Source organism: Chlamydotis macqueenii, chromosome 19, assembly GCF_036417535.1.
Source record: "Chlamydotis macqueenii isolate bChlMac1 chromosome 19, bChlMac1.mat, whole genome shotgun sequence".
In the NCBI taxonomy this organism is placed as follows: Eukaryota; Metazoa; Chordata; class Aves; order Otidiformes; family Otididae; genus Chlamydotis; species Chlamydotis macqueenii.
In genome coordinates this window covers 2294820-2322581 of record NC_141574.1, presented here as the reverse complement: position 1 = coordinate 2322581, position 27762 = coordinate 2294820, and the positions used below count along the sequence as shown (strand labels likewise).

At 45.7% G+C, this 27762-nt stretch overlaps 2 protein-coding genes across 10 annotated transcripts in view; one reads left to right on the top strand and one right to left on the bottom strand.

Moving 5' to 3' along the window:
* The window catches only part of ACACA (acetyl-CoA carboxylase alpha), a 129186-nt gene extending 108593 nt beyond the window's left edge, over window positions 1-20593 (bottom strand). For 5 of the 8 annotated variants that reach the window (XM_086763184.1, XM_086763187.1, XM_086763186.1 and 2 more), the window contains exons 1-3: window positions 18215-18284; window positions 13677-13723; window positions 11397-11649 (exon numbers count right to left, since the gene is read on the bottom strand). In XM_086763184.1, the coding sequence (XP_086619310.1) occupies window positions 11397-11623 (227 nt within the window). In that variant the 5' untranslated portion in view covers window positions 11624-11649; window positions 13677-13723; window positions 18215-18284. Of the gene's footprint in view, window positions 1-2794; window positions 3242-11396; window positions 11650-13676; window positions 13724-18214; window positions 18285-20470 lie in introns of those variants that run through there. The other 3 variants (XM_086763185.1, XM_086763190.1, XM_086763189.1) reach the window with 3 other exon arrangements.
* Window positions 20594-20916: 323 nt separating this feature from the next.
* Window positions 20917-26671, top strand: C19H17orf78 (chromosome 19 C17orf78 homolog). Of its 2 annotated transcripts, none has more exons than XM_086763337.1 (6): window positions 20917-20969; window positions 23225-23305; window positions 23916-24182; window positions 24625-24738; window positions 25308-25447; window positions 26627-26671. In XM_086763337.1, exons 3-6 carry the CDS (start codon window positions 24011-24013, stop codon window positions 26654-26656), a joined length of 456 nt encoding a protein of 151 aa, XP_086619463.1. In that variant the 5' UTR covers window positions 20917-20969; window positions 23225-23305; window positions 23916-24010; the 3' UTR covers window positions 26657-26671. The 2 variants fall into 2 exon arrangements, with proteins under 2 accessions (XP_086619463.1, XP_086619462.1); XM_086763336.1 differs by having other exon boundaries at window positions 26465-26664.
* Window positions 26672-27762: the final 1091 nt, after the last annotated feature.

Sequence of the window (27762 nt, the reverse complement as noted above, 5' to 3'; positions counted from 1 at the left end):
GTGGGAATGGGACAGTCACCTCCCCGTCTTACGCTTCAGCTTCCTCAGAAATGACATGTGGACAAATCCCCCTTTTGCAAGCACTGCAGGATTCCTGTTGCTTCAATTGCTAAAATTTACAAAGCTGAAATTGTGAGAGGAAACTCAATAGAAAAGGAAAGACCTACTCTTTGCACCGTGCGTCTACCGTAGTGCAGCACAACTGCAGCAATAACAAGGTATTTTTCATTTTAAAGCCCCTGAAGCTGTACCTCTCAGGTCACCCCACAGCTTACCCATTTTTCCTACCGTATTTAGTGTGTTTTTCTTAACACGTTCCTTTCCCACAAACACACCAAAGTCCTCACCCCTGCCACCACGCAGGATTACAGAACCTTTCTGTAGGAAGGAGAGATGAATATTGGGAAGGTATTTAAAAGCTACTCAATGCTTTGTGAAGACCCAACTGCAACCAAGGGGGTCCGCGCTACTGGAGCAGCTGTGTAACCGGCAGCGTCTGTCCCCATGAGCCACGCGGGCCCCGCTGGCTGCCCGTCAGCCATGGGAAACCCACCAGGAACCTCTGGCCTAATCAGCTGCTGAAGCGCTGACACCATTGAGCAACTCCACTGGGAAACGGGATGGGAGGCGGCAGAAAGTGACTGGAATTGCCGGAGGAGGGCACGAAGGGAAAACCAACCCAAGGACAAGCCAAGTCACGTACAACATCCAGAGGTGTCCTTTTAAACGCAGCCACCAAGGGCAGGCAGCCCCAGAGCTGTACCTGTGGGGTTCAGTGCCCCACATGAGGTCTGGAGCATCCTGGCTTGAACGAGCTGCTGTTAAAGGTGTTTGGTGAGAGCCTGAGAGGAAACATACAGATTCCCCCTCGCGTTCCCTCGTAAATACATTAGAGCCTACAAAGATGTACCCATCTGGAATGCAGACCCTCCTTAACTCTTCATCAGGAGCACAGTAACCCCACGGACCAGTATTTTGACTAAAAAATTTTCTGATGAAAGAAGCCCTGAACAAACTGCCAGTAGTATCTGGTTTAAATGAGGATTCTTCTCTTACCCATCTTTCCTATGAACGACCATGGTACTAACACAGATGATGCTGCGCTTGCAGTACACGTTAACGAAAAGGATCTTGGCCCATACCGTCTAGCACAGCCTATTTTGAAAAGTCTATGCCAAACCCTGATACAATCAACAAGAACTGTACAGAATGAAAGGCAATCTGGTCAGGTAAAGCAAGATCAGTGCCCAGCTCTGACCACAAAGCCACGTTTATCTACCTCACACAGGACAGAGTGGATCCTTCCCTGCCTCCCCGCCTTCACGCACACCATCTACTCAAGCTGTGACATCCTACTGAGGCACAACCCGGACTTTGTGAAGACTTCCGGAACAGCAAGAAAGCACATTTACAGCGCTTGAAATTCAGATCCTGTCTTCTGCGTTAACACATCAATCTTTCTCTCCCACACATGAGATATTTCCATGACAAACGGCCTAACCGGTGGAGAACTTCAAGTTACAATCTTGCAAATGTTGAGCTTAACTGGGAAGTGAAAATCTGTTCTAAGCACGGTGAAAGAGACTTCCAAGCAATCCATGAAGCCAAGAGAGGGAGAAGTAAAGGTAACAGGAAAAACAAGATCAATAGGCTGATAGGAAAGCATGCTAAAAAACCAGCTGCCTATCTCCCGGTGGTATTCTGGGACACACAAATGACTGCATATGTCAGACCAAGGTACATCCACTCCAGTAACTTGTCTCAAAGAAGAGCTGCTAGCTGATATCCAGAGAAGGGCACAAGGACAAGTTAAGCGTGCAGAGGTTTCTCCCCCGTGTACTTTCCCTTCTTCCAGTGAGCCATGCTTTCAGAGATAAGACACTGTCACTGAACTCAAAACCTGTCCCTGTCAGCAAGAGTTCACAAACCGCTCTGTGATAGCATCAGCCCAGGAATTCAACAGGCACGAAAAGGAGGAAAGGTGCAGTTAAGGTTGAATTTCAACTAAATTCATGTGGGGTCAGAACCTACGGCGTGGCAAGGAAGGAGTACAGTCCAACAAGTGAGACAGGTTTATTCATTGCAGGTTTATTGAGAGCAGTCTCAACAAAAATAAAGATTAAAATCTTGGGGTCAGACTCTGTAAACACGTATGAATATGAACTATCTCGTCAAGTTTAACTTACCACACGCACAAAGATACTGCTACAGATAAAATCTCACAAAACCAGAAGTTCAACATCCAGAATAACGCACAAACATTTGTTTACAAGCAAGTACAGATCCATTTGAATTGGTGACAGCAAGCATAACAAGAACATCAAGTTTATTTACTAGTAACCACAGGCTGCACATTGTAATCAAAACAGGAGAGAATTTTTTCTTTCTGCAGGGTAAGATGAGGTAGAAGTTGGGCAGCAAAGAAGAAAGAACAGCGAGCTCTAAACAAAACAGAATAAATGCTGAGTTAGTACCAGCCATCCCCATTAATCACCAGGTCACAACTGCAACGCTTTGTTACACAGGAACTTCCTAAATGCTCACCCATTCTTCACTTTACAGAGGTCAGAAGTTGTGCAGAATCGCAGAGTTTTAACACTGATTCCCCATCTAAGATGTATTCTAGCATCTTTCTTACAGACTGCATGCACAGAAACCCCAGTGTCACTGGTGAGGGTTCAGAGGATAAAATTAACATGGAAAAACATCAGCATGCATTTCCAGCACAGTGCCCAGCTGCCTCGATCCATGACGGCTGCCGCTATGAGGAGACAGTCGTATCTGTAATTCTTACCTTTGCAGCATGTGGTATCTCATTTCCTGACTCTGCTCTGCAGAATCCTCCATGCTGTCTCAGTGAAGGAATTAACAGATTTCAGGCTTGCTTATGACTTGTCTAGTGTAGCTGCTGCTATTTTATTTTTTTCGATACTGCAGCTCAAAACCCAGCAGGACAAAGCTGCACAGAGCCTCCTGCACTCATATGACTCTCCTTGAAGCAGTGGCACTTCCCAGATTGTTTCAATCTTTCAACTTTTGTCCCTTGCTCTCCACCACCCCTCTGTCTCTCTGTCACTCCTGCCGTGACGCAGCATGCACAGAGAGGGTAGCGGCTTCTCCCTTCTGCATTCAGAGGAAAGCAGCTGATCAGGGAAGAGAGAAAATGATCTACAGGTTACGTAATCAGGCTTAACACACAGCACCGCTGCTGCAGCCCACACGACGCACTGGGGCTGCTCGCCCCAGCTCACGCTCCCCTCAACGGCGGCCACGCAAGAGAGCAGAGACTGCACAGCTTCCCTGCGCGCCAAAGCCCCGTCAGCACCCAGAGGAGCCCCGCACTGCCGGGAGCAGGCGAGCAGCTCCTCAGCAGCAAGCTTTGCCAGAGCAAAGGAGCAACTAGGGGGCCAATTAGCCCGAAGAAGTCAACCGACACGTAGGATTTAATATCAGATTTTCAGGAGGGGAGGGTAGGTGATAAGGAAAGTGTTTCCAGGGCTGCAGAGAAGAAAGTCAGGTGCACAGTTCGTACAGGCACAGGGAGCACAGTGGTGATCCAGACAGGAGACAACAGATCGTACCGGACACCAGCCTGGAAGCTGGAGTACTGTATTAAATGTGAAGACACTGGGGTCTGTCCTGGTGCGGGGACACATCCAGGTGGCACAGCTTTTATTTGATACACACGCATTCCAAGAGTCTGAGCCAAAGCCATGCAATCGCCCAGGAGGGTGTCACTCAAAACCAGAAACAAGAACAGAGGAGAAGTGTCACACTAACAGGATGACAGAACACAACCTTGAGTCCTGAAGGGCAAGGTGAGGGCACTGCAGGAGACAGGGAGCTAAGAATAGCACAGGGGAGAGGAGCCGCGACCAACAGCCAGCGCCGTGCGGCCGACAAAGCGCAGGCAAACAATCCTGTGCGGGTCCAGTTTCCTCAGGCATTGTCAGCAGAAGGGTGAAGGGACAGCGACACGCTGTGGCAGGGAGGAAGGCAGCCGCAGTGGGAACAGATCTCTTCGCCACACAGCAGAGACAAGAGATACGGGGAAAGAATAGAGTTCAAATAAACAAAAACCCCCAATGTTACATGTCCACCTAATAACTAACGCCCCTCTCTCCTGCCAGCCTTGGTTTCCTCTTTGAAGAACTACTCAAACCATCCAACTACCTCAGAAACTTCCCATTTAATTCACTTAAAAATAGAAGTATGTAAGAAAAAGCCACTTGTCTTGAAGCATTTTCCAGCTCTGGCTCCATCCTGAGGCCTCCCGCCACACCACTGACCCAGCTGTGGTACAGATCCCCGCTCCCAGCCCATCCCAGCAAACTCGGGAGTCCCAGGCTCCCACATCCCAGCACACGCGACTCTGGCCATAGAAGTTTGAGCTCCTCATTCCCGTCATCTCGGCAGGGAGGCTACCACAAACCCACCATTTCACCAGCTCCAAACAAGCCGTCACTAGGGTAGAGAATCGGGAACATACATACTCTGCTTGACAAAATCTGTGTCACCTTCTCTTCTGGTCATCACTACGCAAGACCAGCGGAACCCAACGGATACTCAGTGACTCTACTGGATATGAATTTCATGTAGAAAATGGTACAGTCCATAATTTTCAAAATAAAATACCATTAGATTAGATTTGCTCAGTTTTTGATCCTGATTCAAGATTAAAATTTATACACGGTATAACTGAAATTCTATTTTTCAGGTTTTGTGAAAATGGCTTCCCAAATATTTGCCTGTGCTCCAAAAAACCCCACCCACAGCCCCCAATCCAAACAGTTTCTGACCACTGTAGCTGCAAGAAAACAAATCCTACAGCTACGCAGAGCTTGATGTTAGAGGAGCAGCTTCAGCATTGGCTAAAAATATTCACTGTGCCTTCTAGCAGCTGAATGCACTGCTATGAAATCAACGGACACGATTCGCTGCAACATCCCAACACAAATACGCTGCACAAGGACGTGTCATTCTGACACAATACTTACCATCAAACACGCATACGCGCCACAAAGCTCATTTCCTAAACATAACGCTGCTCAGGACCCGCATGGCGAATATCAGATGACAACCGCCCCTCTCTTTAGTTTCGACTCCAGGCCTGCTGTTAGACAAAAGGAAAGCCTGCGCGGTTCTTTTCTAGCCTCCAAGACAAAAAGCGTTGGTTACAGACATACCTGACGCACATCGCAGCTAGGAGCCTGCATTGATCCCAGCACTGTAACATGCCAAGCGCTATCGGTGACGTAGCAGCTTGCTCCAGAGGCAGCGATGCATGAGCTGCCTTGTTTGAGAGGCAGCCTTGAGGAGACTGCAGCACACACACACACGCACACACACCCCCTCGAGAAAGGGTTTGGTTTTTTGTTTTTTTTTTTTTCCCCTCCGGATTAGGCCTGTAAAGGGTGCGGAGAGAGGGCAGCTCTCATCACCAATTTGCACTTTAGGTTTTCTGAATATGTAAGCTCTGATGTGGACCTGTATCTGATCCGAGCGGTAAGACTCAGGCCAGCTGAAGCATACGTAAGATCTGCTCCAGTTTTAGATCTGTCCTTGCAACCTACTTCACAAAAAGGCAGAGAGAAAGAGCAAGCCTATGTGTAGTCCAGCAAGCAGTGCAGAATCATGCAGCTGGAGTAAATGGTTCGCTATGTCTCGGGCAATAGGCACGGGGAGGCAGCAATCCGGACTTATCCAACGACAGTTTTTGCCTGCGAGTTTAAAGAGAGAGAACAGTTGGCCTGAACTCAGGCACTGACAGAAGTCAGTGCTTCAACCTATAAATCAAAACAAAAGTGAAACTCGACTCTGCTCTGATAAAGAATTGAGCCTAAGGAGTTCAGGAAATCAAATAAAGGATGCAGCACAAAAACAGGAGAAGCCCTCTCCCTACTCCCTGGTTAAATAACTTCACTTCTGTGCTAACGCAGATTTTGAACAGCCATCAAGGCAGGTCTACAGCTGGAAGCAGTAACTTTGGTTCCAAAACTACAGAACCCAAACCAGCACAAGCTGCTAGGATTCCTCTCCAATAGCCAAGTGCCAACAGCCGCAACACAAGCAGACTTTAAGTGTTTAGATGTTTATTTGTCAGCTATTTCCTTTTCCTAAATTACATACCTGTCTTTTTATCTGCATTTTAAACTGGACCATACCCACAGGACAGACACCCCAAATCACTAGTGCTCCTTGCAAGTTTCAAAGCAACGTCACAGCTCTTATTATGGGAGGGAACCCAATGATTTAAAGCTCGCGGAGCTCCTCTGGATCACACACTCTTGCGTACCATGACCAAAATCACTGAGGCTCTTCTACGTACCCAGTGACCCATTCCCTCTGGCTGCTCCTTCCAGGATATTCGGCACTCAACTTTAGGAGTCTCATGCTCAACAAGCCTCTAGCCTCCTGCACGCTCCAAGACCCTTCCTTCTCCTTCAAATTTATCTTTCAGAACTGATTTCTTCATCATATCCTTCCTGCCTGGACCCACAGCACCAAATTCCCACCCCTCGGAAATACCCAGTAAATCCAAATCTCAATCAACATACTACTGTCCAGACTACGACTGAGGTGCCCTTTTACTTTAATAGATGATCAGTTCTTAAGCATCTCAGTAATTTATTGAGACTATTTACTGAGAAGTAATAGACTGAGAAGTCCAAATATTAAGGGCTAAGGTGCTAAGGGCTAAAGTTTCTGTAGATTTAATATCAGAGGTAACCGCTGAGCTACCTCCAAAAATTTGGCTTTCAGTTGACGCAAGTGGATTGTCAGGTAACTTCGCACACCCATTTAATCGCTTACGAAACCAGAGCCCCGATGTATAAACACCAGAACACATGTAGGATTTATTCTATTTTTAAAAAGAATTTGATACAAGATACTTATCTCTGAAGCTCGGCATTAAATTTAGAAACAGTCAAGAACAATTTATTAAACAAAACAAAAATACCCAAAGAACTTTCCAAGTGGCATTTATAGAGAAGTTACTTAACCTACCACTAAAACTTCAGAAAGGAGCCTAGCAACTGTCTAACATCCACCGCACAACAAGCAAAAACTGTATCCCAACAAGACTACTGCCTTCGGTTGGAAGTACGGATTGAAAGTTCTGAGTATAAAGATAACACAATCATGCCTGGAAGCAAAGAGGTTAAGAAAAAAAATAGTATGTTTGGGTTTATTATCTAAAAGTGCAAAATGCAACAAAGTGTAAATTTTGTTGATGCAGACTGCACACAAGTAGAATATTTTCCTTAAGAACACTTGTTTCCAACGTTAGATGCTATAACTAACAGAGCGAGGAGGATATTTACATTATTTTTATTACTGATACTCTTTAAATAAAGCACAACTACAAGCCAGATAAGAATCAGAACATTTTAATCTGCATGGTTACTCTCCCAACACACCACAGGTTTTCTGCTAAGCACCGATGTACCACACACCAATCTGAAGTTCATTACCAGAGCGCGGCTTTCTCAATCTGTAAAACAGTAGCCAACTGGCACAACCAAAGGTCTTCACAGACCTCCAGTGGTACAGAAGTCTGTATTGTACAACCTGTCCCAGCAAGACTGTCTTTAGCAACAGCGCAAACGCTTAACAAGATCAATACGGTGATAGACGGCACAACACAGCGCACATACACTGTGCGTGCCCAAATGAAGAAACACGGGTTGGCGTACACACTACCCATCGCTGGGTCAGGATACATCTATCGACCAGATGCCACAGCCCCGTCAGACGATAAGGCTCTTGGCAATGTTTTCCAGCTCAGACAGGAGACCTGCAAATCTCAGGTACTGAACAGACGCCAAACAGTCTACCGAAACATCTGTGTCATGAACTGGTAACGTGATGCCGCTTTTCACAGGGGTTTAAGAGCAAGAGAGAAGCAGCAACGCCTGTTACCACAGGAAAAGGGGCTCTCAGATGGCCAGATGTGACGCGAGGCATGACTGCCATGAGACTCCCATCGTGGCATCAGAGGCTCGAGCACCTTTCACAACGACAGTTAATTTGGCCTCTACTACAGTGAGTCTACTTGCCATAAAATAGCACAAACAGGACAGTCTGCGAGAGCTGAGGGCCAAGGAAGAGCATTCCTAATTATCACAGTCATTTTAATATTGACACAGTGCTCCTCAGGGGGGTGAAAATCTGCTCGGGATGTCAAGGTAAGCACTGTCGCTCAAAAGGTGCAAACAATCGCAGGCACTGATTATTATAGGATGGACTGGACAATCTTACAGTCAACCTCCACAAAGCAACAAAATGGAGTTTAGAGAAAGGAAGTTTTACTGTCTAAACTTCAGGAACCTAGAGTACGAGAGGAAAAAAAAAAAAACTTCATCAGATGGCTGACAACCCAACTTTCCAGCTCTCCTGTGCTGTAAGAAGAATCTCTTTTCTCTAGCTATCAGAGCAACAGGCTCACTACCTGCCATGCTCTACGACGAGGTAAAAGGATGGAATCATAGAATGGTTAGAGTTGGAAGGGACCTTCAAAGGTCATCCAATCCAACCCCCCTGCAAGGAGCAGGGACATCTCTGACTAGATCAAGTTGCTCAGAGCCTCATTCAACCTGGCCTTGAATGTTTCCAGGGATGGGGCATCCACCGCCTCTCTGGGCAAGTTCAGGTACACTCACAAACTCTTCTTCAGCTGGCTAAATGATGGATTTTAGACATAATTATTCCCTGAGAAGAATTTCTCCCACCTCAAATACAAGCTGTCACCATCTTTAGCTGACCAAAATTTCCTGTGTGAAACTAAACAGCAAATGGAAAGATTTTTGGCAACTTCTTCGAAAAGATACGCTCCCTTGGACCTGCACCTTGATTGACCCATTAGTCAAACTGTACAGAACCCCCATGAACTTATCTTTGTCACTTCAGAAAGTGTTGTACCTTTGTCATTACCAAAAGGAAGCTGGAAGCAAGAATACCTGTGTTCCATTAATTCACTGTCACAGAGTGACTTCAGGCAAGTTGTTGAACTTGTCTTTGTCTCAGTTTCTCCATCTGTAAACATTATTTGGAAATCTTTTGATGAAAGGGACTACCATCTCGGAAAACTCTTTCAATTCATCTTACTTTATCTTAGAAAAACAGTCTATAATGCTGTAACTTTTTTTATTTGAATTGGCATTTCTCTCCAATGCGAGTGAAAGCCGAGTACCCTCAAAAGAGAGTGCCAAAGCAAGCAGGTTACAACAGAGGTGCTCAAGGTTGCGCACCTATTGCGTTATAGCTCTCTGATGCCAGGCAGAGCCCTAGAAGTTGCTCGATTTTCTTGTTCTCATATTGTCTGTTTCCACACTAATGGTTATGAGTTCAGCCAGTTTCTTCTGCTCTGAAAATATATATAGTTACAGGGCTAGACCTTTTCCTGCTTCAAAATTACCTTTTGTGCTGCCAAACTATCACAACTGGTAGTCAACGGAAAGGTAATCCCCTTTAAGTTTGCGTTAAAATTTTGTATCTGTTATATTACTGCCAGCTGGCTAAACATGTCCATCAGCATGACCTTAAGCAAAGAAACCAACAAAACAGAAGAATAAGCTGCAAGGATCAGCTGGTTGTATAAATATCTACTACTGGTCAGTAAAAGGCAGCAGCCTTTTTGGAACCAACCATTTCCTCAAAATCAACAAAGTAAAAGTAGCGAGGGATTGTTCAGCAAAAACTCTTGTGGGATTCAGACTGTCCTGAACGTTCCTGGCACGGGACAACATCTTTTAAAAAGGCAGGCAGACAGAGCAGCTCAAGAGGAAGCTCTTCTACATGTGGTTTCTGACCACTGGGAGGATCTGCTGGGAGAAACCGAGGCTGAAAGGCACCAGAACAATCACAAATCTATTTGTAAGGAACGAGCAGACAAAAAGGTAGTAAGTTATATCCAGCTGGAAGATGGCAAGGACAAATCTCTTCTAAACAAAAATGCATTTCCTTCCTTACGTGCTAAAAAGGCTTGCAAACAGAGGACTGTCAACTGCTGCAGTAAATTCGGATGTGATGAAGACTTCTAACATTGTTCAAAATTACATTTTCATAAATAGAGCAAGTACACATGAAACAACTGAGGGACAGTCGGAAACTCAGACAATGGTGAGCAACTGTTCTGTTAAACTGGAAGGATGTAAGAAGTGGGGCTTTGGTAAGGATCCATTCCAACACCAACACTGTTTAACATTTTCTTTTTAAATTGATCAGTTATGAGCTTACAATCAAATTAGGAGTGACTGAAGATGCTTTGGAATCAAGACTCTAATTCTAAAGGAATTTGACTCGGTGGCAAAGTAACCTGAAATGAGCCGCTGCAATTCAGTAGTGACAGGTTACACCTAGTATAACTTTATCAATACTCAGGGTGGCAATTGTTCACAGAGCGCTGCTCCCCATGTACACCACATCCTCACCCCACCCAGCACTGCCAAGACCTCAGGGACACTACTGCGTACAACTCTGCGCACCTGGAATATGGGAAACAAATGACGTGGATATGGAAGAGTGAAGCCAGACTGATCACACACCAAGAAACTGATCTGTACACACACTGAAAAGTACAAGATACCTAGCCTATAACAAAGAAAACCCAATGTGCACATCCCACTAGTGGTATGCAAACCAGCAATGCCGTAAAAATAAAGGGGCTCTTTGACAAGGAAATATTGACATCACGATCTCAAAAGCCCAATTTCATAGCTCATTTGAGCCACAAAGAATTAGGAGTAGGAGTGAAGCAGCCCTTCTCCCAGCTGTGAGGCCAACATCTCCCTGAGCTGCAAGCAGCAGCTACCATATTAAGTCTTGGCTTATCACCACTTCGCAGGACACCAATCTTTTCTTTGGCTGTCAACAAAATTTTGTCTATACAAAACAAAAAGAACATTCCAAGCAATATGGAGTTATTGATCTTGCCCACTGTAGCGCCAATTCTTTGCCTACATATAAAGCAGCAAATCCCACACGAAGACAAAATAAGCAAATAGTGTCCTTGTTCTCAAAAAAGATGGTCTACCTAAAAGACATACACAAGTGAAAACTTTAAAGATCTCAGTCAATGCATTTCAATTTTCTGAAAGTTGAGACAAGAGACATGCAGTATAAGCAAACCCACCATAACACTCAACAGCTGAGATGTCTGAAAGGTGCTTAAGGAACTTGGGCACAGATATTTCATTAAAACCAACGGAAAATAGAAGGTTTTGATACAGATAAACACACAAGAGATCATTTAGAAATAGAATGCCAGAAGACGTCTTGGCACAACAAAAACACCTGAGGCCAAACCCGGATATAAAGCTGAATTGTTGGATTATCTTTGGAATGGATGGGGTAAGAAGACTGAAGACCGAATCTGAGTACGATTTTATCCATACCTCATATGGCTTGCCAGGCCATCTTGAGCGTTAGAAAGTCCTAGATCTGAAAGGGAATCCGAGCAGACAGACACAGGCGACAAAGACCTCTCTTTTTCCTCTAGCAGATCAAGTTTCACCAAGGAGCTTGTCTCATCTTCCGAGTTATCCTCTGACACAGAGCCAATGATAAAGCGAGAGTGAGGGTTCACCTCCAGGGGTTTAGTGGGTTGGGAAGACTCTTCCATGACTCCTACAAATTGGGCTCTCAGCACTGTAAAGGGCAAAAGAAAGCAAAAAAAAAACAGAACCTGAGATCAATACCCACTATTCCGGGGCAAAGAAGAGGACAAAGCAAGGTTCACTTCTGATAGGAAATACAATGTTAAAACACCATAGCTGAACCTAGGTAGGAGCCCAAGATCAAGAACAGTTACTTCAGCTATAATCATTGACTTTTCTGTTTGCACAAGGACTACACGACCAAAGCAGGTGGTCATTCTCATCTGTTGCAGAACTTGCTAGTTTAGACAAAGCTGCAGGAGTCACTTAAGAAAAAAAAAAAAAAAAATCACGTACAAATGCACAATTACAAATCCCAAATTTTTGTTTTGCTATTATTCTTTGGTTAGTCAGTCATTGGTGACATTTAAAACCTGACTGGACATGGTCAAGCTGCTGGGCAAGTGGCTCTAGTTGAACCTGCTTAAGCAGAGAGTTGGACTAAATGATCTCCAGAGGCCCTTCCAACCTCAGCCATTCTGTGATTAAAAACTGGAACTTCAACAGCATCTGAATGCTGGGACTCACTGTGCCAGGTACTGCACACAGCATTTTTTACTGCTACTCAAATGATGGATTTGATTGATCTAAAACACCCTTTTCCCAGGCCTTGTCAGGTGTAAGACACATTCTCTTACGTTTTTTTTTCAAAAGGCCTCATGTTTCTCAGGATTCTTTTAGGAACCTGAGCTGACGTACCAAACGCTGGGGAGCAGACACAGCACAACGGCCAGCGGCCTGCCAGCCAGGCGGGGCTAGGCAAGACCTACGATCTGTTCGGCACACAAGCCCGGCCTCCAACTGCGGTCACCAGCAGGTACTTGGGCAAGAGAAAAAGAATGAACTGAACATATAGTTTGCCTCCCTAAAATATGATCTCAGCTTCCCATATCAAGAGCTCAAGCACAGTGCAGAATTGCTACCTTTGGGCTGAATGGCATGGAAAGTTTCATCTCAGGCAAAGTGAGTAATTTTGAAATTTCACTTAGAGAAGCATCCACAGACTCCTGAACAACTGCAGGATTAACTGAATAACTTCTTAAAAAACAGCTCTCTAAGAGTTCTCTACACATGTAACAGGTATAACGCAAGCAGCAATTAATTTTAAGCTTGTTCCACATGCTCTTGTGCCATCTGCTTTATCCTTAACTTGAAAAGATCAAGCTTTAGGAAGACTTCAGTCTTCAAAGTTCATTCAAGTCTGAGGATAAGTGACCACCAGGATGACTTTACAGAATCGAACAACCCACCGCTGCCAAAGGGAAAGGTCTCACTCCATTCATACCTACCTCTTCCCTTCTCCACCCCAGCTGTGTTCACACTGCCCACTCCCCACCTCCCTCGTGCTTTCCAGACCACACTCTGATCTAATTCAACAAAATCATCAGAACTGTAACCAACAAGACAACCTCCTGTGAGGTTAGCAAGTGGAATCAGAGCAGCAAAGGGAGCAGATGGGAAGATACTGGTAAGGAATGACTGGTAAGGACAGAAGCAAACATCCCTTTTTTGGCCACAGTGAGCTGACTACAGTGAGCAGTGACTGGCTCAGCCACCTTGTGTAACTTCACCCTGACTTTAACCTTTTGGTCCCAGATCATCCCTGGCAATTAGGGGATAGCATCTACTTCATGGTAATATATTGAAACTTAGTGGTATGACTTACAATTGTCAGAGCAAAATACTAAAATTCAGGTCTCCATTTCCCATTAAAAAAAAAAAAAAAATCATTACATGGAGAGAGAAGAATCTCTTAACACAGGGAACTGAAAGTATCAAAAATTCAGTGTTGTTCCAGCAGGGAATGAACGCGTTTTCTTCAAAATTAAAAAGAACAATAATTACAACTGAGAAAGAGCCTGGCAGATGGAGAAAACAAAGGAGCACCTCACAGCACAAAGACAGGTGGGATGGGGAAGAAACATGTGATACGCCCCGGTCTGCCTGACTTCGACGCACATATATGATAGCTACACACAGCTGGAAATCACACCGCTATAAAATCAGGAATGCACTAACCTCTTGTTATTCTTGCAATCTGAGCAGTTATCCACCTCCAAAACGAACTGGAAAAGAAAAGAATTAACAAGTAAATATTATGAAGAAGAATATTCTATGTGTGTTTTCCCAACTATACAAATCATTGAACACAAAACTGTTGTGAAAAAAAACCCCCACATATACAAAGCAGACTAGATCGCTTTCTCGGGTCGCAGAGTAAACCAGGCACTGAACCTGCGATGCTCAAGTCAAGCTGTGACACCTCCTGCTCGTCTACCGTTCTGGCAACTTCTGAGCAACGCGCTAGCGCACACCCCATCAGCCCACACATACTTAAGTTCTGTTTCCAAAATGAACTATGCTTTGTGCTGGTGCTACCTACTTACGTCCAACATTTTTTTTTTCTGTCAACTTCTGATTCTATTGGCCAATTTCAGCTGAATTTGATGGCCAGGAATAAACCTCAATGATAATTAGAAATGTCAAGAAAAAGTGGTGGCTAAAACATATAACTAACATACCATATTTTTACATTAAAAAAAAATAGTTTACCTGCAAAAAAACCAACCACCTGTGATGCAGCAATAGAGACAAGGACAAGACGAGCGGACACTTATCTCGGGGCCCCATTCCCCCAACAGGTACTTCACTACACAGAAAGGACTGCTGTTTTGACACCCTTAACTCGCATGCCCCACTGACATCCTAAACCAGTGGGAAAACCTCATCAGTCCTGCTAATTATAGTCACGTTATGCCAAGTACAGGGATGCAGCATAATTGGTTTGGTGTGAACATGACAGCTCTCATCCGGTACACAAGCAAAACTGGACCACGTTATAACACAAATAGGACATGATCACGCTTTTAATTAGAGCACAGACAAGGAATTTATAGACAGTGCAATCTTTAAACACCACACTCTATTTTCACCAGTAAGTGAGAATTAAAAACTGATCCAACTGGCTTATGCACTTTTACCATGAATGTACTTGACTGAATTATTTAGATCAAACCCTGTGTCGACATCACTACTCCCACAAACTCCAGTTTCACTGGGGCCACAGGCAGTTCATTTTAGAGAGACGTCCTTAACCATTCATCGCATGACTGAAAAGCCACAAATACCTGTCCGACACAGGCAGTAAAAGGGTGGATCGAGCTGCCTTTTTTGAGGCTAGAGATGGAGAAGAAAGGGAAGCATGACTGCAAAGTCTGCATACCTGTGACAGGCAGAAACTAAACCATACAGGAAGAGTTCTCTAACTGAGGTGCTTGGGCAGGACTTACAGCTCAACAGCACAAAGTTTAATCAAATTTTGTTTGCATATATAAACATGAAGACAATATTTACGTGTGTACTTATCCTGGCATCAAATCAGTCCTAGAGAATTTCTTCCAGATGGATTTACTGTTGGCACAGTTATCAGCACTGAAGAACCTGGGATATAGCCAAACTAACTTCAATTATTTCTAAACAAAGAAAATTTTTTTCCAATTTCAAGAACTTCTACATCAATAAGCAAGGCTTTTTTTTTTTTTTCCCCTAAGCAGAGAAGGAAACAGAGTAACAGGCAGTGAAGCATTTCACTCAAACACTTCATGAGAAAGCATCAAACCAATACCAAGGCTCCTGATCCCCAATGCTGCACTCAAAACAGCTTGACTCGAACACCTTGTTTGTACAACTGCGCTCAAAAGCAGTCAGTTACCCACGAAGCCCCATTCCAGTCCATTTACCAACGCACTTCCAGCTCCTTGTAGCGCAGTCCCTATGTCACGAATTCCGCTCAAGTTTTGCAATCAGCTGGTAACTCAACATTGCACTGAATGAGACATCAGCTCAGCTTGTTCTCAGCATGCTGAAATTCATCATTTGTATTTAAATTAACTTCAGCATGGTCCGGAGCCAAATAAAATGTACACTTTCTCAGAGATCTCCTCACAGAAGCCTTTCGCTTTCAAAGCCGCAAACGGAATGCACAAGTCTCACCAAGTCTCTTCACTATAGTTTTCAACACAGCACCCAGCTGATCACCTAGAGAACATTCACGTACCACTAACCTTAGCAGTACTGTTTGTTTTAACGACATTGATCTAGACCCCAAAATCCAAAACTGTCTGGCTCCTCAACAACATGCAGCCCCCAGGCTTATTTCTGCGGGTGGCTATAGCCTGTCAAACAAGGCAACTTTTGCAGAGGGAGAACATCTTGCTGAAAAAGAACTGTAAGTTACAGAAGGATACAGACTGAGAAGTCAATCTTGCAAAGATTTAAGAACAGGTAGCATCATGCACTCTGAACGTGTTTAGTGACATAAAAGTGTTTAATCACAGCTGAACCTTTACAGATCCTGAGCCACTCTGTCCTCCCCTCCTCCTGAAAACAGCTCCCATTAGAGTTCTGAAGACACACAGATTTATTCTGCCTTCTCAGCTCTGCAGACATCAAGGTATTTAAGACTCAAATCATGCTCTTCATACGCCTCACACTACAAGCAATGAAAACTCTGCAATCTAAATTCAAAATGTAACCTGGTTTTGCCTGAGGTGAAGCAAAATCCAATTCACTTCTCCACAACTTCAGCACTACCATTAGTAAAATTTTTGCTTGCTAATGAAATGCACATGTAAAAATATTACTTTAGAAGTTTTTATAAGTTTCACTTTAAGATCATTTTTATTGTTGTAAAATACACCTAGACATGAAACTTATATAACGTCATCTGGAAATTAAGTTTCCAACTTTTTCAAATCACGCCATTCTGAAGAGAATTACACTACTGAAGAGAACATTATTTCAGTGAAAATGAGCTGTAGGTTCTTTCAAAGACTCAGAATAGCACCTCTACAATATCGATAAGTTATATCAAAATGAAATGAACCAAGCTAGTTTTATGTAAAGGTCTCCTGTTTAAAGCCCAGGGAGCTGTGGCGTTGCTAAACAACACAAGTCATTTTCAGACAATGAAATGGACATGTGTACTTTCACCTTCCTTGCTGAATGAACACAGGTAATAGAAAACAAAGGAACAAAAAAAAGTTAAAATAAACTAAAAACAGATGGTATCTTCTTAACAGGTTGACTACTTACTTGCTTTTACTGAACACAAAAAATCAGCACCATGCTCACCTACACCAGGACTGGAAGTACATTTCCAGATCTGGAGAGCGCAAAGAGATTTTTGCACTGAGATGGGCCACCAAGCATCAAACCACTTACCTGCAGAGCTGCTTGCCTGCGTTCTCCCGTCAGGCCAGCTGCCACTGCATTTTAAGACTCGCTCAGTCTCAAAACTTCACCAGCCTGTACCTCTACGCAACTGGTGGGCTGCGATTCAAACTCTGCTCCACCTGAGCCATGCCTCCTGGTTAATAACTGGGCATTGCTTCACTTCCCACCCTAAAATGTTCTCAGGAAATACCAAATACCCTGTGAAGTTCTATTGCTTCTTCTGTATCGAAAAGTACTTCACAAACCACATGCCCACAGGTTAGAAGTTCTACTTAGTCAGTGTTCAGAGTCACTGTATCAACATCAGACACACAAAGCTAAAAATACAAGTGGAATATATGCTCTGTAGGCCTCCTCAGGTAAAATATGCCTGTGTCACTTTCAAAAAGAACATAAAGCCAAAAAAAAAGAGCCTATGTTTACAGCTGTCCTAGTTTGCTAGAACACTCAAGATTGTGTATAAATCTCATTGTCTTTGATAGAATTGTGCATAACTTAAACGGTTTGCTGCACATTTACAGCCTGCTAAACTGGAATAGATTTCAATTTTACTTTGGTTTTGTTTTTTTTTTTCAAACGTGACACAATTCATTTTAAAATTTTCTCATGAAGACTTAAGAGATATCCCGAAAGGAGAGGTGAGAATAACAATTCGGTTCGTTCTGCAAAGCCGCTTTTACAACGGGATGACTTTAAGCACCCCGCAGCACCTTCCAGAAGGCTCCCCCAGGGCTCCTTTCCGCCCCTCTGCAAAAGCAGGCCCCACACTCTCCCCGAAGAGGCTGGAACCCCGTCAGGGGCGGGAGGAGGATGACGGGGAGGAAGAGGGATGCCCGAGCCGGCAGAGCCAGCGCCCCACGCTCCCGCCCTGCGCCAGTCCGGCGGCTCCAGCACACGCGGGCTCGGTTTTTGTGAATTAACGCGCTCTCACGAGGGAAAGCCACAACCAACTTGTTGTTCCGCGCTGGAGCGGCAGCCAGCTCGGCCGAGGCAGGCGGGTGGGCACCGGGGAGGCCCCACGAGCGATCCCTACACGGGAACCCCACGCCCCCAGTGCGGCACAGACCCGCGGCGAGGCCGGCCCGGGACCAGACCGCGCTCCGCCGCGGGCAGCGGCGAGGTACCGGGTGGAAACCGGCCCGCCTCTTCCGCGCCGCATCCCCGCGGCCGGGAACCCCCTGCCCGCCCTCCCCGCCGCCCGCCCGCCCGCGCGGCGCTGACAAAGCCGGGGCGCTGCGCGGCCCGCGCTCCCCCGGGCCCAGCCCCGCCGGGTCCCGCTCCCGGCCTCCCCGCCCCGAGCCCTGCGGCAGGGCCCCGCTCACCTCAGGGTGCCGGGTGCTGCGGAGGCGCGGCGGGGCCCCCGGCCTGGCGCTGGGCAACGGAGCTTGCGGGGGCGCGGCACAGGACCACCCCCCCCCCCCGCTCAATTCACCGCGCGGTCCCGGCCCCGCCCCGCCCCGGCCCCGCCTCCCGCGCCCGGCCCCGCCGCCGCGGTGGTGTGATGCGAGGGGTTACCTCAGGTCAGCCACCTCTAACCCCGCCCCTCCCGCGCCCGGCCCTCCGCCGTTCCCATTGGCTCCCGGACGGAACACGGCGGGGGGCGTGACCAATCACGCGCGGGGAGTGGCCAATGAGGAGATGCCTAAGTCCCGAGCGGCCGGCTCGGCGCGCCCACTGCCTGCCGGTGCGGCGGGGGCGGGGGCGCTGCTGGCTGGGCCTGCTCGCCCGCTGCCCCTCCGGGCCCTGCCCGAGGGCCCCCGCGCGCGCCCCGAAATTGCTGCGTTTTGGGGAAAAATGCACCCCGGGGGCTGCGGGACGACAGGCAGCGGGGCCCAGCCTGCCGTGGGGCCCGGCCACAGGGCCTGGCACACGCGGCCAGGCCCGACGCGGCCAGCGCCCTCCTGGCACCCGGGACCCGCAGCAGGGCCCGGCCCGGGCAGCAGCACCCCCTACGTTCTGCGAGACCCTCGCCTGCAGCAACCGCCGGTCGTGCAGGAGCGACCCCGGCCCTGCAACGCAACACAGCGGGCTCAGCACTTCGGCACCCCGGGGAGCAGGGACAGCGGCCGGGCCCCTCCGGGGCGCGGGCAGGGCGGCAGAGCAGATAACGCACGGCCACGACGCCGCAAAGCCGGCCAGGCGCTGCCAGAGCGTTTCCTACTTGTTCTCTGACCTTTAGCCACTTGTTCTGTAGGTGGACAAGGGTCTGAAGAACTACTCCTCCCGCTTTTTTTACTTTTTAACACGGACATTTTTATTTATTTATATCTCTAGAGATACGTCTTTTACATAAAGGATCTTCCTCCATTTAAATATTTGTATGAAGGAGCTAAGAGAGAAGGCGAGTCAACGTTAGCTTAATCGTACACAGTCCTAAAGCCCAACTCACGCAAAAGTGAGGGGGAGCGCCTGGCACGCTGAGGGATGCTGTCCTAAATCACTGACAATAACTATATACAGAACTTACAAAATCGGAGATTACGACAGGTGCTTAGTTCATCCTGTCTACTGTTCCGAGTACTCCGGTCGTGCTAAAACCTGCACGCTGCTTGTCCGCCCTGCCCACTTCATCCATTCAGCTGTTAAATACTATTCAAATACTGCCGGAGGAGTGATTGCTACATATAATTAAATCCTGTAGCAACTCTCCCGTTCAAGGGCAAAGAGAAAAAAGAACACATGAAAACAGCAAACTAAACGCTTTAACCGTAAAAATAAAGCATGGCTTTGGAAGGTGCTTTTGAAATTAAACAGTAATAATAGCCCTGGGCCACCCTCAGCTTTGATGGCCTTAAAGCAGCACTTATTAGAACATTAACGGTCAGGCTTTCCACAGATGGATCCCAGGGCACGTCAGAAGGACAGTTGTTAATAGCCTATACACATACAGCCCGGGACAGATCCCAAAATATTCCATTATGTGAATTTTACACAAGCAAATCAAAGCTTTGGGCTTTATACCTTTCGTACCTGCTCTTACTCGCTGAAGCCAGCCAGAAAATCTCACCTCATTGTGAGCAAGTGTTGGTGGAACACTTTTAACAAGGAAAGACAATTTGGGAGGAATTAACTGATTTGGAACACACCGCAGGGTAAGGAACACCCAGCAATTATTAGTGGCCACGCTGAGCCAAATTCCGCATTTAGGACATCTGGTGAAGTTTGCGGTGACTTACATAGGAGCAGAAATGTGTTCAAAATTTCCCTCTGTTCTAGGTTGAAGTAGTTACAAAGGACTGGTTAAAAACATGTCCAAGCTTCAAACTGTGGGCAGCAATAACGTGTTCTAATGCAACCACTGTTTCACAAAGTACAGACATGCCTCCTAATAGTTTAATCTGAGTTTGAACTGTAACCATACTTCTGCTTTGCAGGGAGGGGGGTAGTTAAATGCACATCCTTTCTCTACTATGTTCAGAAATTGGGCTCGGTACATCGTTTACTTTTACATGACTCATGAGTGCGTGCACTGTTCACACGTGCAACCCCTCCTCCTCCCATTTGCTCAAAAAAGCAAGCATAGCCTTAATAATGCAAGTCAATAATTAAAAAAAAATATACAGGGAAAACGTTATTACCGTTTATGACACCGAGTTAGGATTCCACATCTCTTCCCCAGGCTCTGATAACATCACCAGTGCAAACACAGGAGAGATCATCCTAGGTTAGGGGGGTTAGTGACGCCATCCATCCTGGCACAGCTCACGTCCTGGCAGGCAAATAAAAGAGAGAAAGGTCAGATCGCTTTTTAAAGCAAAATAATGTTTTAGCTATTTAGAAAACGTTACAGAAGATTTTAAACATCAGAACGAAAACGTTAATCCTCACAACACTGACAGTATCTGCCTGTTTTCAGGGATAATCACTAACAAAATACCTCATTCTTTCCAGTTAGCTGCCATCGCTAACGCGGTCCACAAGATGTGCTGTTACTGCTCCTAAGTTTTCTTACAGCTTCAGGAAGCACCCTAAATCATCTTGTAAAATTACCAAGTTAGGCTTGTCTCGGCATTCCCAGCCCAGGGAGAGACGCAGCAGAACTAACCGGAAAGCAAAACTAGCACTGCAGATGGGATGGTGAGTATTTAGTAATGGTATCAGATAACTGCATTCAAAATAAACATTTAGTTGTTTGGAATTATTTATAATCAAATTGGCTTTCTAATGTTTTTGAGTTTTTATTGACAAAGATGAGTTTTTATGTACAATTTTGGATTCTTAATGGTTACTATCTTGAGAAAGTTGCATAAAAATTAGCAAGTATGGAAATAGAGCTTAAGAAAGGACACAGAAGGGAAGCGTCTGATGAGCTGAGAACACACATTGACAAGCTGATGAAATCCCCCTCTATAAAGGATCCTAATAGCTCTTTCTTGGAGACCTATGCACTGCATCTCACAAGCAAAGAAATGTGAGTGAACATTTTTATTTTATTTTGCATTAATACACTATTTCCAAAATAAAAGATGCATTCAACTGGATAACCATTTAAATGTGTTGACTTGCAGCTACATATTCTTTATATTACACTTCAGGAGGGGGAACTGTATGGGATATTATACTTCTCAGGAAGACAAATTCTTTTTTTTTTTTTTACATTGGAAAATGGTGAATGGTGTCCTTATTCTACATTAATTCTTTATGGCTGGTGTCAAGTTGCAGCTTATGGTAACTGGATGTCAAATATGATCAAACACCGCACTTTAGAAAAATACTTAATCGTAAATATGAGGGCCAATTTATCAGGACGCGCAGATCAAACGTATCTCACACTAGCCATGCGATTTCAGATTCTAGAACTATCTTATCTTTTCACATCTTTATCATTCTGGTTTTTTTTTTCAATTCTACTATTGGCTTTTCAATTTTAATTGAAAAAAAAATTGAACTAAAGCAGCTGAATACATTAAAATTAAAAACTGGCAGAAGAGGGAAGTGCAAAGAGAATCTGTTTTTTATACCACCTGATGGATTGTAAATAGTAAATATTTACACTAAAATGCATCCCACTAGTAATATCTAGATGAAATAGGCATGCAAAATAAATATTGACGTGCAAGCCGTTGCCACTCCACTTGCTCTCTTTTTAAACTTAAACATCTTCTGGCATTGTCAATGCTTATGGAAACGTCTTCCTGAGTCCCTAGGGTTTCGGTCATTTGAAATGTCAGGGGTTTAGACTGAACACCGATACTCCATCCTTCTGTGCTCGGAGACAAACCTGGGGTTACTCAGCATGCAAAAGCCAGAGGCTTTGGAGGAAAAAGTGATTCCATCGCCACCTTGTGTCCAAAACAGAAAATGCCAATTCTCCAACAACAATCGCCCAACAGCCTAAGGAAATCTCACAGCGGCTTTTTGATTAAAACTTCAGACAGGTTTACCAATAATCTAAAAAGGCCCGGGACCAGCCTGTACTTCTCCCCGTGGGAACCCCCACCCGTGCTTGTCACCCAGGCGGCACACGGCGTTTGTAGCCACGCTTGTGCACCAAGGCTCGCCCTTGGCCCACGGGTGTTGGGGGCCCGGGCTGGCTCAAGCCCTCTTGCAGCTCTCGGCAGGTTCCGAGGCCCCTCTCTTCGGGGCAGGCGGCTTTAGGAAAGGGTTCTGTTTGCCCCTCACAATGGGGCCACATTCTAGAAGGAGCTCAGCCCCGCAGCAACCATCAACCCCCAGCTCACACCAGGACCCCGGCGTGGCTCGGACGCCTCTCCCACGAGACGCTGCGTTTCCCCATTCCAGTGCTTAGTTCTGGGACGCGTGTTCAGGTTAATTTGTGATACACCTACTGAAAGGAGATCTGACCGACAGACAAGGTTTTTTTTTCTGACCAGGTTAAAGGTGCAGGAGTTTTGAACAGGAATACATGATTATAGAGCTATTCAAGGATCTCTGCTAATCAGCTCGGTATCTGCTCAAACACCTTTACAACATCACTCAAAGGAAGCAGTAAAGATAAAAGGGGCTTCGAGATTATCAAGAGAAGATAGAATTATGCTCACTGTATTAATATTTAGCTTAATGTTTGCTCACAACCATCTCAGCAGCAAAGGTAAGTTCACAAACTTGCAAGCTCTAAATGAATATAACTAAGGATTTTGTAAGAGACTAACTCACGTAATATTAGGAATAAATATATCTTTGTATGTTAACTTTCTCTCTTCTACCATATGCTGAACTAAGTCTTTAATCTGTACGCCCTCACCTCCAATTCTTGCACCTTTGCTGTCAGCAAAAAGTTGACATTTAAAATAAGTTACTAAAAGAAGGTAGTACTGACTTAACTGCGCATTGTAATTAAAAGTGGTTCATCCTTCGCTCCATTCCCTCAGACCCTTTGGAATACACATGTCGTGTGGAAAATGCCTCAGAAATATCTGGCAGATTAAGAAGGCTGAACATCTTCCTGGAAGGTAAGGAGTCAATGGAGGAGGAAAGCTGTCAGGGTTCGTAATGGTGTGGTTAGCATTTTCAGCTCTCAGCTATTCCTCAGCCACCTGACCAAGAAGGATGCAGGAGGTCATGCAAAATTTTAGCTCTGTTTTGCTAAAAAACAATGAGAGACCGCTATAGTAACCTGTGATGAACTGGTGTCACTTGCCGTCAGCAATTATGCATAAAATCTGAAACTTGCAGATTTCAGCATCCGAGGGCCTCGACTAGAGCCTCAGCTCCCACGCAGCCTTCTGAGTTCCCAAACAGAGAGCTCTGTCTGTTGCCTATTCAAGGAGTTGCCCCTAGTTATGTTACTAGAAAGTGAGACGGTGTGAATATTGTCCTCTGGTGTGTAACAACGCTTGGGCGTTAAGAATAAAGCCAGTCCATCAAAAAAGAACCACCAAAGGGATTCCACACAGAGAACCTGCTTGAATTTCCTCGTTGTAACATTAACAGCGAGCTGTCTCTGAAGTTCCTTTCCAGCAGTACGTCCCCCCACAGCTAACTGCTGCTCTGAACCTTTTGCAGGATGAATTGCAAATAATCTAAGAGAGACCATTTCTAACGTTTCTTATCCTCTTCCAGCCCCTGAGATAGCAGAAACCAAGGAGAAGTTAAGCAGAACCCAAAAAGTCATCAGTCTGGAATGCCTCAGTCTTCAAAGACCTGTGTAAATAAATATGTATTTGAAGATGTACGAAGATCTCAGAAGCGAGACAGCAGAGGAATGTACCCTGCAGAGCCTGAAAGTCATCACCAGTACAGGCACGAAATCTGTTACCAACCACACCTGTGTTTTACTAATGCACCATAGGAAACAGTTGCAGAGAAAATTTATTCTTATTCAAAAAGGTAAAAAGTTCAATGTAGCAAATGTATGTTTAGGTATGTCAGAGGATGGCAGTCTTCAATTCCATATAACTGATACTTTAGCAGTTATTAAAAAAAAAACCAAAAAAAAAAACTAGGAGAAAGTAATGATTCAGAATTAACACTATTGAAAAGCTTCAGGCTTTGGAACAATTCCATGCTGTTGTTTGCCCTTCTTTTGGGAGGGCCAGGACATTCTGGCAAACACAGTTTCCAATATTAATACATACAGAAAAAGCTGTACATTGGGAAATTGCATACGAGCAAGAAAACGGTCTCTAGTACTTTACTGCAAATTGCCAAGTATGCTGCCACCTCTTGCCAACTGTGTCAGCATGCAAGTCATTCTAGCCTTAAACTGCTGCTGGTTCTTCACTTCAAACAGAAACAAACATCCAGCTTTAAAACTTCTTTTTACTTCCAGTGTTTCTGCCCGGGATATCAAACTGTGTTACAGCAGCAAACCTGCCCAAGATGAAAGTTGTTTCAGAGACCTTGACTGTCCAGCATGTGCACCTAGAAGGACAAGCTTTAGAGAGTAAGTCCCAATTCTCCCTCCAGAGCCACAAAAGTAGCATAGCGGTAGATGCAAAGGACAGAAGATACTGGCGTTCACACACACAACTTTGATGAGTTCTCCCAAACAGCAATTTCTTTGGAGAGCAGCATTGCCTCTACCAATAAAGGCACTGGCCCAGGTGCTTTGTGAATCCACGTCTGTAAGGAGAAAACAGCGTTTGAGCAGTGAGATTCACAAGAAGCTACCCACGTTTAAGCGTGCCCCACAGGGGCTCCTAGCTTCCCTTAAAAACCTCACCTGACTTCAGCAGGAAGTTACAAGTCTTACTGCTGTGACTGGGCTTACACACCAATTTCATCTGGGGACCAGGCAGAAACTGAAAGATACCTGAGATACTTCAAAGTAAAAAGTTTCTGAGATTCTAGAGAGATCTACAGCTTCCCATGAAAGCCTACAGCACACTGTGAATTGTTCCTCTGCTCTGGTCCACCTAACCTAGCCCAACCTAACCAAAATGAAGAAAATTTTGAATTGTCAAAGGCTTCTAAACACATCTGAAGTATTCTCTCTTCTCTCTCTCATTTCAGAGGGAATTCCATCCACAAATGACAAAGATATGGTGAACAGACTAAATCTAAGTATCATCATTAAAATGTTCATCATTTGCGTCATGTTAGCCCTTGCAATACCCTATTTCATGTTTGTCATATTTGAAATTCCCTTGTCGGTAAGTTTTTGAAGATGATAGCTTCTCATTTCAATCCCCCACACTCATTCAGAACACACCCTTGTCACTATGACTGATGAGGTGAAGTATGTTCACAGAGTTCTCAGGAGGGGGGAACTTGTCTTTACAGATATGGACAGAAGCTGGGAGCTCAATACAGTGAAACAAAAAAAGATACATGGTCTGAGATTTGCAGACCTCCTGAATTCACTGTACTATGACGACCACAACCGCCTCACAAACTTCTTGATCTATCAGGACCATGAGGGTTGTAGAACACTGGCCCAGGTTGCCCAGAGAGGCGGTGGATGCCCCATCCCTGGAAACGTTCAAGGCCAGGTTGGACGAGGCTCTGAGCAACTTGATCTGGCTGGAGATGTCCCTGCTCCTGGCAGGGGGGCTGGATTGGGCGGGCTTTGAAGGTCCCTTCCAGCGCTAACCATTCTATGATTCTATGATTCTAGGATACTGCTCTTCCTAGAGAAAACCTTGTTCCTCGTTCTCAGCAGAGATTAGCAGCAGAGTAATTCACTAACTCTCTTGTCAACCCAGCTACTGGTTTACAGGAGGCATGTCTGATTTTCGATTGCAGTCCACTGCTCCCCAAATTACTGCTGTCAGTGTGACACAATTCTCCCAAAAAGCAGTCCAGAACAGCCTTGTGCTCTTGTGCACAAGCAGCTGGGAAAGGTACTCCGGATGCCAGAGGAAAAACATTTATGGATGGAAGAGAACAGGAAAGACTTTGAAAGGATAGGTTACCCTCTCTAGTCTTCCAGGCTGCAGGATGAACTATTTAAGCATGCTAGTTGAGGACATATATACAAGAGGGAGATACTGAGAACAAAAGACCCGATGGGCTGCGATATGCAGACTTACTTCTGTAAAGCCGTATTACTTTGACGCCTAAAAATCCAGTAGCATTCACCATGGCCCCTAACATTTTGTTAGTTTTGAACAGCTGGTATTGCCCATCATCCCCTATAGACCCCTAACTGTTTTTGCTTCTTTCCCAAGTGCTTGTGGTCTAAAAGGTTCAACAGCGCAAGGAACAGCAAAAGATGCCTGTCTGCAACCCGTGTCCTGGTGCACGGTGAAACAGAAACACTTCCATTCCTGAAGGGCTCAGAACAGACGCGACTGGAAGCTCTTGTCTGACTCTCACCCTTCCTTCCCCAGGTACTACCGGTCAGTGTCGACAAGATTTGACCGAGGGATAGCAGGCAGGCAAGTTTCCAAGTGAAAGATCTGATTAGGTAGTAAGGAGACAGCTAAATCTCTCCCCAAGGGAAGCTGGGTGGGCTCAACCGTCCCCAGGCTGGCCGGCAGCCATCTGACAAGCCTTGCGTACCTCCTGGGCAAACAGCACATGCAGCGCATGCCATCGTGCCCGTGGTCACAGGCGGAGATGGAAGGGAGCTGAGTGAGACAGGAGGGAAGCGGGGATTGTCGGCGCGGGGAGGGCGTATGGGGCCAGTCTGGGCTCATCCATTCTGCTCTTCACAAATTAACCTGGCTCTGGGTGCATCTAAGCAACAATTACTGTGCTTGTAAGACAGACCTATACCTTCTCCCTCAAAAAATTAAGTATCTCTGAAGTACTAAGGTGCCTTTTCATGAAGAAAATATTTAATCTTGGGCTTTCTACCCCATCTGGGGGCCCACTGAAAAAAAAACCAGAAAAATCACGAACGTCGGACAATTGCTCCCACACCGAAAGTGCCAGCCAGTCAAGCTCTTGCTGCTCCCCATGGGCCATTCCCAGCGCATCTACAGCACCACAGACATCGGGGCTCCGGGCTTTCCCTGATGAACAGGGCTTCGACGTTTACCACCCGCTGCACCTGGGCTCCCACTGAAAAAAGCCCCCGAAAAATCACGAACATCGGACGATTGCTCCCACAACTAAAGTGCCAGCAACACAAGCTCTTGCTGCTCCTCACCGGACATTCCCAGCGCATCTACAGCACCACAGACATCGGGGCTCTGGGCTTTCTCTGACCAACAGGGCTTCGACATTTACCACCAGTTGCACCTGGGCGCCCACTGGAAAAAAACCCCGAAAAATCACGAACGTCGGACGATTGCTCCCACACCGAAAGTGCCAGCCAGTCAAGCTCTTGCTGCTCCTCCCCGGCCACTGGCAGCGCATCTACAGCACCACAGACATCGGGGCTCCGGGCTTTCCCTGACCAACAGGGCTTCTATGTTTACCACCAGCTGCACCTGGGGGCCCACTGAAAAAAATCTTTCAAAAATCACGAACATCGGACGATTGCTCCCACACCTTAAGTGCCAGCAACTCAAGCTCTTCC